An 11,847-nucleotide genomic window follows, 5' to 3' on the forward strand; every position below is an offset into this window, starting at 1 on the left:
AATAGGAAGAACACAGCAGCTATAATACATAAAGGATTAAGAAATATGCTTAATGCTATCACCGCTTAGAACTGTGGAAGTATAACAAAATACAAGTCATATTTACAGCATAAGGCCCTTTGGTTTCTTAAGCAGCAAATGAAGTAAGAGTTTCTTCAGTGAAAGGCTTTGAAAAACTATGCAGGTAGGCTTTCCATAAAAAAGGTAAACTACTTATTTCCTTCTCAAAATAACCATTTATAGTCTTCAAAATACTAGGTAAGAAAGCTCTTGAAATTCTTAGGAAAAAAAAGTTAAAACCCAACAGTAGTAGTATCTGACAGAGCAGAGATTCCACCATGGGCAAGCTGAACATACACCTTCTGGAAGTAGAAGAAACTACTATTTGGACTTCTGGAGACCTTTATTGAATTTAGAGTAATACAATAAAAAGGATCTGAAATACCTGTGTATTTATCATACACTCTAGAGCTTACAAATCCGTATTTGAGAAATCACTTCATGTCAATCTATCCTTCATAAGGACTTGATTTAAACCAAAATTAAAATGAATTAGTTCATTCTAGTCAAGGCAATTTACAGCAGTCTGCTCTTTCACACAACCCTGTGCAAATTGTATAAGGCGATTCTTTTTCATTGTCTCAATCGAGCCAAAAATTATTAATTAATTCAAGATTTTCCTGTGTAACTATATAACGTGCATTTAGTTACACAGTTGGGGCAGTTGACACGTGAATTTTACACTTACATTCATCTTATGAGGTTCCACAACTCCAATTTTTTTTTCACATCAGTTAGAAGCAGTATCATATTGGCCAAAACAATGGAACATATAGTAAATGCGACGAAATCACCACATGTATTTTAAAATCCTGCATAAGTGGTATGTTGCTTTTGCTATGGGGCTTGTAACAAGGATTTGGCATTATAAAAGAGATTGTACACCAGCATGACCTTTAAAGCAGTGTCCTTACTCTGTCTCAAACTTGAACCAAATTTTAGAACAACTTCTTACGCCTGATGAAATCTTTTTATAGTTTACTACCACATTCATTACATTAGCTTACATGAGAGAAAAAGGTCAAAATATGCTCCCTTCTTAGTCTTGCCCAGAGTTATTGGTTAGAGTTCTCTCTGTATAATTTGACTATCAAATTTTTTGGGCCAGTGTAAGAATTTTCTCTTTTCAAATCATCAAATGACAGCTTGACACAAATTCAGGCAACATGAGTAATTCTCCAGGTTTGCATCCAATAGTGTCATTATCCCCTTAAGCATTTTTGCTGAACTTGAGAAACAAAATTTTGTAGGAAATTTCATAGGATTTGACTGAGTACACCTTTAAATGATTTCTATATACTTCTTTTTCAGTTGAATATATGCCTCCTGCCTTCAGCACTCTCATGTTGGTAAAGAGACAGGAAATCTTTAGCACGTAAGATGACTTTGCACTTACACAATTCCACTGCAGTACCAGGTGAATCAAACATCAGCCTTTTTTCCTGTCCAAAAGTCTTTACTTTGCCAGGTTGAAAGTTTTCCCCAGTCGAGTTTTTATTAATCAAACCAAGATGTTAATCAGCTTACCCATGATCCAAATTTCACCAATCTTTGAAAGAAGAAAACAAAACATTTTACCCAAAAAGATCTTTTAAGTCATTGCTAGCTGAGCTGCTGTTTGTCATTTTGTTTGCTGGTTGTGCAAAGTTCTGAGGAGAAAAGAAAGGATTACCCTGTATACCAAAGCCTGGCTGTGCTATCATGTTCATCTGAGGTCCCAAGGCTGTATTGCTCGCATTCGGGGACCCTGGCGGTGGCACAAACTGATTAACCCACTGGCTTGATTTCTGTTGAGCCAACTGCTTCATGCTAACTTTGGGTTTTTGAGGACCAAAAAGATTATCTAAAGCAGACATATCTGGGGGTCTGTTTTGCTGTGTGAGTGGAGAGATTGCAGATGCAGCATTCATAGGACTGTAATTTGGCATACTGGCAGGTGGTACAATGTTCATCTTGGTTGCTCCTGCTGTACTTGGACCACTGAAGAAATTCTGAGTAGCAAGACCTGCTCCCATAGTGAATCCAGCAGTTTGAAACCCCATATTTGTATTTAGTCCATTTGTCATATTTCTCTTTGTGTTGTCAATGGGTGATGAAAATCCCATTCCAACACCCATAGAAGGAACGGAAGAGAAGCTGTTTGAAGAGGCAACTTGAGCTTGGTTGATAGGACGGCTGGTCAAAGATGCCATATTATCTATCAAGGTATCTGTCAAGTCTTTTGTCTGCAAAACACATAAAATCCAATTAAATGTTTTTCCTCTATGGACACTCTGGCAACCGTATTTTATCATTACCCCTGCAGACCCGGCAACAATTTTTCAGAAATTAGAATACACTGCATGGAATTGGGCATGAAATGTAGTAATACACAAGAGAAATTACATTACTTATGTTCTTTGCTACTTAGAACTATTTGTTATGCAGCTTTGATTTGACATCTAGGACTATGCACAAAGTACTACTGTGACTATTTGCTTAAATGCCCCATTCTTATCCCCAAATTCTTTATATATTTCCTTAATAAACTCTTCAGAGAAAAACCTTTCCTAGTACGTCCTTTTCCCTTATCTGGTACAATGACCTTCCGATAATAATGATACCCTTGGCAACTCTAGCAATTTAAAAAGTGGGAATACTGCTAATGATGCAAATGGAAGACATGTGAAAATTTAATTTAACTTTTCTCAGCTGTGCCATTGTACCACCAGAAAAAAAAAAAAAGTAACTCACAGGAGGAAAAAAATGCTACATGCACATGGCCCTTGAAAAAGCATCAGAGCTTCAATGGAAACAGTGCGGTTGTTTGATCTGTCTCACCTGCTTCACTGGAGGTGTTACTGTAGTTGCTTGGGGCATAAGAGGTTGCTGGCTTTTCAGTTTCTGCACCTGTTCTTGTTCTTTAGCTAACCTTTGCTTCTCTTCCAGTGTAAGTGACGCCTTTAAAAGGGAAAGTACTAATAGTAAGTTGCACAAAATGGTTATTCTGACATTCATATTTTTATTTCATACTACCACTGTCATCTCAATAATATATGGTAAACAATACAATTATTTACACAAAAGAGAAAGCCAATAAGCAAAATCTATTATAATATTTATAATATTGCTAGAAGTACTTAAAGCAATGAATACAATATTAAGAGCAGCATAGTGAGAATTTTGTGCAGATCTCAAATAAAAGAGATATATCAACAAAACCACTTTAGCTTTGTTTCCTTATTGGCATAAGAAATTTAGTTTACTTAAACTGGGCATAAGAAAAAGTGTTCTTCACAGTTTTTGTTTTTATATGGTTACTAATTTGATCTAGAAATGCAAATGACCATGGAGGTGAAAAGGGAATTTTATTCTAAAACTGCTCGAGAGTCTTTTGAGGATTGTAACTCCACTTTTGCTAATAATGAAGGATGAAAGAATTAAATCATTCCCCCTTAGTACGAGGATTCAAATAACTAGAAATAGAAATTATAAAACATACAGATTCTGGGGAGCCATTTCCATAATTATTAGTATGAAAAGAATTTTACAATACTTAAAGCTTGTGTTTACTGTATTACTGTTTATATTTTATGTTATGCTATGTTTTTCCTTCGTGTCTTGTATTTAACAACATATTGACTGTTTTCACTCATCTTTGAAAGGTACAGTAAAAGTTAGTCTCTGCTACTACTTAAAATTCTACATTGCATATTCCTTTCTCTTTGTCATTTTATCATAAGGATTCCTATTTTGCTTTTCCTACCTAAATCCAGTGATAAAGTTGTAGTTTCATTTAAATGTATAATTAAAGAGAAAGAAAATGACCACAAATTTATAATCTGAATTGCTGCCTACTTAGTACAAAGCTATTTTCCAGGAAAGGCTTACATGGAAATTGAAGGATATGATTTGAATGTTTTTCATGGACCTTCTAAAGTGACTATGTATGGTGGTGTGCTATACATAAAAGCAGTCAGTTTTTCTACTAAAGCTTTAAATATGGTACATATTTACACACACTTGTTTTCTGCAACCCTATCAGCCTTGTATTAGACAAATACACAAAAAAGAATTACAAAATAAAATAAAGCACACCTTTCTCTGTATTGATGACATCTCATTCTCTTTACTATCAGATCCACTAGTTAGAAGGTCAGTTCCATTATTAAATACCTTGTCAATCTGTTTAAGTTCAAAGAAAAAAACCTTCATTATTTGAAATACTGTAATTTAAGGTTATGTAAATATCAACTAAGTGATTTTAAATTTCAGTGTTCTACGTGTAAGTTACATATTGTTACTTACCTGATTGCCTGTACCACTAGATCTTGCCTCTTCAGACCCACTCATTTGGTTGCTTATGTCCAAGGATCTACACAGTGGAGAGTGTATTACAAGACAATTTTGCAATCACATCTACAACATTAACAATGCAGATCATTATTCTGCATTTAAATAATACCAAAAAATTGCATTATGAGAGCAACCAATTTTATATAATGCCTTCAGGAGACTGGCAAATATTCTTTGAGAAACAGTAAACATCTGCAACCAATTTTCTGTGGTCTTCATTTCTGCCTTTGAGCAGGGTGACCCAGACTTCAGATATCCCAAATTATTTTGTCTGAGAAATCTCACCTTATATCTCCATAAAATAGCTTCAAATACTTTAAAATATCACAGCCTTTTAAAAGGCTGCACTGTGTAAGTTTCTCTGGTATGGTTTATTTCTCAGCAACTACAGGAAAGTAATTTGCACATAGAAGCAGATCTTCTGACCATTGTGCTTATTTAAGGTAATTCTTAACTACTGAACTTAGAATTACCTGATTTTTTTAATTGCTATGGCTAGAGTTCTCAACATTTCCCAAAAAATGACTACTTCTCCAACACAAACATTAACACTTACTTCTGTTGCTCTTGCATGACATGAAGTTGCTCAAGTTTTGTTTTATGCTCTGCTTCCAATCTATTGAGCATATCTCTTATAACACAAATAAAAGAATTGAACTGGAAAAGAAATACATAAGAAGTTTAGATTTTGCAGTGATGGAATTCAGATAGGTGTAACTTAGCAGGTAATACCTCATAAATCCACAATACATAGTGCCAAATAAAGTGCAGACTTTTAAATAATTTATACTCCACCTTCACTATCACGCATTAGATAGCAAATTACAAGCAGAGTGCACATTGAAACAGGGAAAAATACAGGGGAAAAAAATTGAAATGGGGCACTGCAGACAAAACCTCCACAGACAAGTATTACCAGATTCATTTTCAAACAAACAAACCAACCTATTATTCTGTTTCCCAATATTTCACAGCAACATAGCATTTTATTTCAATACTTATTATGTTAGTACCTAACAGCTTTTGCAGGGTATTTGGAAGGTTGACAGTATTAATTTTGAAATTTTACACCAGATCAGTTAAATACGCTGAAAAACAACAAGCTTCAAACATGGAAATACAGTAAAATTAGGAAGGGTTTTGGTATTGTCTATTTTTACAGTAGACAGAGACATGCAGTAATAGATGAATGTTTTTATGACAAGAGTTTAAATTTATTCTCTGATAACTGTCAAGGCAAAGCATGTAAAACAGTCATGTTCCTACCTGATTGAGATTAAGGTTGTTCTCAATACTAAGAGGAATCAGATGGGGCAATACTTTTCCTGCAAGCTGTTCTTTGGTAATTCCCAACTTCTTGTGAGTAAATGTACATTTGTAAATACCTAACATGGAACATAAAAATGGCAGAAATAGTTAAGTTTGGTAAACAATGTGAAGAAACTCCAAGTAGCACACTTGTACATGTATTGATCATCTGAACAAACACTGTGTTTGTGTGCAATCAGGGACAAACATGACCAAGAGAATCTTAAAGCCTAAGTGTTGCAGTGTGCATTTTGGGGTTTTCCAAAGTTCTGGATGGTTTGTTATTTGTTTACAATGGTGTGTTCTGACACCCCCATCCCCAAACTCCCGGTGGTCTTTCCCTGGTGATCACCTTGTAAAGATCTAGAAGATTCTAGTGAAAATGCCCTGTGATTCAGCAAGGTACTCAGGTACCACCTTTCTTCATTGTTCTGTTAAGTTTCCCTGTTCTGGGTCACACCCCTGCTCCTCTTCAATTGGTTCTGGATTCTCCCCTGCTCAGGATTTCGCCTCCAGGTACTAAAGGTGAGAATAGAGGGCCACAGCTCACTTTTGCACGTAGGCAGCTCCCTGGATGGAATAAAGTCTAGTGAAACCCACATGAAGAGTCCACTCTTTTCTTCCATGCCATCGATCACACTGCAGCCTGAGGTTCAAACCCACCAAACCTTCCTTACATGTTGGTGAGAGAGCAAGCTAGCCGGTAAAGCAGCTCGGGACACCAACAGCTAAGTAGTGATCAACAACAAACAGCAAGAGGCTTTGCTACAGTTCAGAACAAGAGGATGTCCAAAGTCATACTTCGCAGTTATGAAACCTGGTATTAGTCAATGTATTGTTCTGGCCAATTATCTGAGAAAATGCATCTTTGAATAGATCATGTGCAAGTGATTTGCCACAAAGTGACACAGTGCCGCTTCAGAAATCAAGCTGCATCAACTAAGGATGTGTCCTCTCCTGCCACACTACAAGTAGCTAGGACTAACTATCATCCTGCTCTCTGATGGTTTTTTACAAACACTGTTAACTAGAAGGTTTGGGCTGTTACACATAGTATCAGAACTCATGCATAATCTTCATCTGTTCTAAAATCACAGAAAGAATCCTGACAGGCATGAGAGACCCAGTGTTAAGCCCAAAAGTTCTGTAGCGTTTCTGACAGGAAGAGTCTTCTGCTTAAATAGCCCAGCTCTGGTGGCAAACACGGAACATATTAGCATAAAAGACACAGCAGCTTTCCTCACTTTCTATAGTAGCAGAACAGAGCTGTCACCAAGACAAAGAAGGTGAAGGATGGTATGATTCTGGAAGAAAAAAGAGCCTGAGTAGATAAAACTGATTTCAGCCCATCATTTCCAAACTAGGATTCACTTACTCACTGTATCTGAGTAGAATTAAGAATTAACACAGCTAAAGCAAAAAATAGCATCCCTTATTCTTAGATAGCAAATAGAAGTCAAAGTTGCAAGGATTATGGGAAACAGGCAGCTTTAAATCAGTGCAGGTAAGATGCCTTCTTGCTGCTTTTAAGCAAATAAAAATAATGCTGCCATCACATATTAGTAGAGTGTTTAATGATGGTTACTGGCAGTTCAGCTCAGCTGTTAGAATTGGTCTACACCACTTTGGTGTCAGCAGAAGAAATAGTCACTGTCTTCCAGACTTGGCCAAGCAGTCACACCTCATTCTTGGCAGTGGCTCTGGTCAGCTGGACTCCTTAAGCCCATTTAATTTGCTAAAATCACACCCTGAGATAGGCAAGCACCAAGTGGCAGTAGGAAAGCTCAAATGGGAGGGAGGTCTCCCCTTCCAGAAGTACCAAGCCATTAGGTTTTGTTAGTCATTTTGTGAGACCTCACCCAGACTGTGTTCCACCTCTGCACACAGGCACAACTGTGTGCCTAAACATCCAACAAAAGGAGTCTAACAAAACCTGCAGTAAAGAACAGGAGATTTGTACACCATCACTTATAGCATCTGCTATACAAGAGGGGTAGAAGAAGGCAACAGTAACATCTCAAAAGCTCCAGCATCTGAAAGATGACAGTTCATGTATTCTTCTGAAGAAAACAGCCTCTCTGACTCTGTGGAGCACCCAGTCCATGTGTCACAGCCCCTGAACTTCAATGAATACTCAGAACTGCACCAGGCCCTGAAGACTAAAACTAGTGCTCAAATGTCATACATAAGGTAACTGAACAGGGACATATGCAAGAACCAGAAAGCTTTTAACAGTCATTTTAGGGATACACTATGGAAACGTGTTCAGCGATAACACAGAAAGCTCTTGGATTTATAACATCAAAGCACAAAAGCGAAAGTTGGAAGTATTAGTTACCTAAAATTCCCATGAGCACTGCAGGTTCCTTTGATGGAATTTGTTGTAGAAAAGGTAAAATATCGTCAAGCACAAACCATTTATCCAAGTACTCCAAAATCTTGCCCAAGCACACTAGTGAATTTACCCGGACCTGTGAAGAATGATAAGAATTAAACAAACTCTTTATTTATAGAAAAAAACCCAAAACAACTTTACAAAACTCATGAGAAAATCTTTGTACTGAAAAATTCAAGACAAGGTAAAAAATGCTTTTGTATAATATAATATATAATGAAAGAAAACCACTTGTTTTTATGCTCACAAAAACTTTCTGCATGACAAACATTGTCAATGTGTATTACTGTGGAGCTTACTTACGTAATTTTTACAATATTATTAACATGGTAAGCTGTTAACTTAAAAATTGTTAGAGCAAAGAAATGGTGCTTTTGCACTTTTAAGAAGTTCTTTGAAAAAATTTTAAGTAAGAAATCAGAACCCATTGATGGGCTTTCCTTTAAAGATACAACATGGTAAACCCAAAGTAACTAAAGGTTACAACATTTTCTAGAACACGCTCTAGAACACTAGAGAAGATTACGATGATACTCACCGCAAGAGAAGATGTTTGCAAACATGCATTTTTAATTCTTGGAATTAATGAATTTTTCATTGACGGGTAATCGATTAAATTGGCAAACGTGGGAATTATGTTTAGGCAAAGCTCCTAAAAAAAATAAATCCATACAAGTTTAAAAAGAAACATGCATATCTATTATAAAATTAGTACTAATATAACTCAATACCAGTTAGTTTGAAATGTCTTCCTAAGCTTTTCTCTTAAGGAAATATTTAAGGAACTATGTTCAACTAAGCTGCTCTTAATCTATCAGACTCACTTTAAAATATAGCTAGAATAATAAAGCATCATGGTATGTATACAGGACCTTCGAAAATGGATTTTTAAAAAAAATTCATAAATTCATAATATTTACACAGCAAGAGTATCTTGAATTTACATGAAGCACCTTTATATAAAACCCAGCTTCTACTACATCAAACTATCAATCTCCTATATAAATCAAGAAAATTTCAGTGAGTACTATCAATAATACTGCAGTACAATGATAGACTGCATGATAAAATATCATGTCAAGATTAACCATACTTTAGCAACAGAGAAAAAATAAACACACAATTTCAGCCCAATCTCAAAAATAAGAGACAGTAATAATAAGTCCATGTTGCAAGTAAACACCTCAGTAACCAAGCTACTGATGCAATAAGAAACTCATGACAGGTACTTAGAAACAAAAACCTTTGTCCCTAATATTACAAAGGCTTTGCAAAGGCAGAAGTCACATCTGATTATCTAAAACTGCCTTTGAGAAATACTTGCTTCTTTATCTCCCACTCCTGAACATTTTTGGATAACTGGAAGTTAATTGCAGTTGAATGATTAAAAAAATCCCCAGAAGAACCTTAGAAAGGTAAAGAAAGCATACGGGGGAAAAAATATGGCTATATAAAAAGTTGTGAGAATGTGTATTAGTATGATTTTATAGCACATCAGGTCTCCTGAGGTAACTGTCAGCACTGATGTTCTCAACGGTGGGGGCTCAGAATAAGCCACCTCTCACTGACTGGTACGAGCACGCATGCCTGCATGGTTTCTGCTGACAGGCAGTGAAATATAAATGTATATCCTACTTTCTGCTATGGTGACGAGTAAGAATTTAAGATAAGAGTATTAGAACAACAACCAAGTGGTTACCCTCCTGGAAAACAAGGGAACTAAATTTTAGTTTACCAGAAACAAATGTTCTTTAATAAAGCATTTGTCTCTTTCAACTTCAGGCATATTACATAGTTTTATAGGGTTTTTTTAAGTCAACAGACTTAACAAGTATACAAACAGTTGGCATGTCAGCTGAAAGAGGAAAAAGAAGGTTTTAAATAAAGGCAGCAACTATTATACCTGGATCTGAATTGAAGGTGCTTCCAAGGCTCTATAAACCATCGGTAGAACGCTGTTTTTTATTTCATCTGGTGGAGTTTTGGTTAGAAGCAAGTCCATTTTTTGCAGGAAGATTAACAATATCTATTCAAAGAAAGACAATTCAGAAGCCAAAAGTTTTAACTGCAAAGGATGTATTTACAATTTAAAATATGTTGTATCGTATCAAAAAAACTTCAGAAGTTTTCTTATAACTCAGTAAATGTGATCACTTACCATGTTGCTTGCCTGAAGGCATGGAAGACAAAAAACACTTTGACATGTTACTGCATTTTAAATACAGCAAATACAAATCAAACAAAATATGCATGTTCTAGACCGACTCTTCTGAAATAACAGATCATAATGACTTGGTAAGGAGTTTTTTTTTTCTAGTTACAAGAACTTTTAAGTAGTTCTTGTTTCTCTTTATTGTTAGAATACACCCACAGAAAATCTTTAGACACGTATCATTGTTGCAAAAGCTAAACTTCAAAAAAACTATAACTCAAATTCTGTCCTCAAGGCACTTGATCACAACTCCGCATGTACAAGCTGTATTCCATGTGTCTAAAATCAAAATAGGGACATAATAAAAATATTATGGCTAATAAATGGACAAAAATGCCTTTATTCTATTTAACATGGAAATTGTGCATCAAAAATAAAATAAAAAATCTATAACAAAATATTCACATCACATTAACTGAAAAAGTAACACTAGAACAGCACCTATACATAGTGGGATCCATCTTGCTTAAGATTAGCCATCTAAAAGTTAAACACTATTCTAAATCACTCACCCAGCTTAGTCTCAAATACAGAGCATTATGTAACTCATAAGACTCATATCACAGCTCAGACAGGTGCTAGAGGGTACAGTGATTATCCACTGACATCAGAACTTTCAGAAAATAGGTTAAACTAGATGGATAAATTATGTTTAAAAGTATTACATTTAGAACAAAAAGCCAAGTATTTTATAGGAAGACTTAAATTTTTGTCTAAAAATATATGGCAATCAGTACTTCTATGTCAAATAAACAGAAGCATTGAAGTGTAGAAAGAGAAATGCACCAAGACCTCATTATAAATTTCTCCCTTCTATTTATTCCCCCTTCTCTTTACAGGGAAAAAATGGATTTTTATAATACAGCTAATATGTGGTTTTTACCGGGTATTTATGATTTCCCAAACTGCACACACACAGACAATCATTCATTCATTCCATGAACATTCAGTCTGATGCAATAACCCATATTTGGGACAATCAGGGGGAAATGAATGAGATGAGTTTTAAAGCAAGATTTTACAGTTTTCTTCAATATCCTAAAATTGAATTTTTAAGACCTACATGTGCTCTAAACATTTGTTCTTCTCTAGCAACCCTAATAATGTAATCCTGTGAGATTACAGTTTCTATGTTTAAGCTGCTAGGATCCTATTTGATACTTTTTATCAATTTAGGTAAAAATTAAGAAGGTACAGTCACAGATTCACACACCATTTAATAAGCAATTAACAGCAGCTGTACTCTAAGTAATAATGCTTCATTCATTAATGCAGTGTCCAGTACTTGCCAGGGAACACTTCTGTGTAGTGAATTAGAAAATGAATTTACAGCACAGCCTATGCTAACTGTCTATGGAACCCTGTAGATACAAATTAAGTGTTTATCTGGAAAGCTACATCAGAATAAGCTAGGATGTTAAGGTACAGCACATGATACTCCACACTAACCCCAAGAATAAATTTATCTAAATATTCCATTTTCACAAAAAGACATTGTGAGCACTAGCTAACAATTTCTTCATACTAATTAGAGTAG

General features: G+C 35.4%; 1 protein-coding gene across 3 annotated transcripts in view; it reads right to left on the reverse strand.

The window, feature by feature from the left end:
* Positions 1-1,405: 1,405 nt before the first annotated feature.
* The window catches only part of SCYL2 (SCY1 like pseudokinase 2), a 30,051-nt gene continuing 19,609 nt past the window's right edge, over positions 1,406-11,847 (reverse strand). For 2 of the 3 annotated variants that reach the window (XM_083860536.1, XM_083860537.1), the window contains exons 10-18: positions 10,002-10,124; positions 8,637-8,750; positions 8,042-8,174; positions 5,662-5,780; positions 4,952-5,052; positions 4,348-4,414; positions 4,138-4,224; positions 2,881-3,000; positions 1,406-2,285 (exon numbers count right to left, since the gene is read on the reverse strand). In XM_083860536.1, the coding sequence (XP_083716662.1) occupies positions 1,635-2,285; positions 2,881-3,000; positions 4,138-4,224; positions 4,348-4,414; positions 4,952-5,052; positions 5,662-5,780; positions 8,042-8,174; positions 8,637-8,750; positions 10,002-10,124 (1,515 nt within the window). In that variant the 3' untranslated portion in view covers positions 1,406-1,634. The remainder of the gene's footprint in view (positions 2,286-2,880; positions 3,001-4,137; positions 4,225-4,347; positions 4,415-4,951; positions 5,053-5,661; positions 5,781-8,041; positions 8,175-8,636; positions 8,751-10,001; positions 10,125-11,847) is intronic. The other variant, XM_083860538.1, reaches the window with a different exon arrangement.

Source organism: Zosterops lateralis (genome assembly GCF_965231275.1).
Source record: "Zosterops lateralis genome assembly, chromosome: 4".
NCBI lineage: Eukaryota > Metazoa > Chordata > Aves > Passeriformes > Zosteropidae > Zosterops > Zosterops lateralis.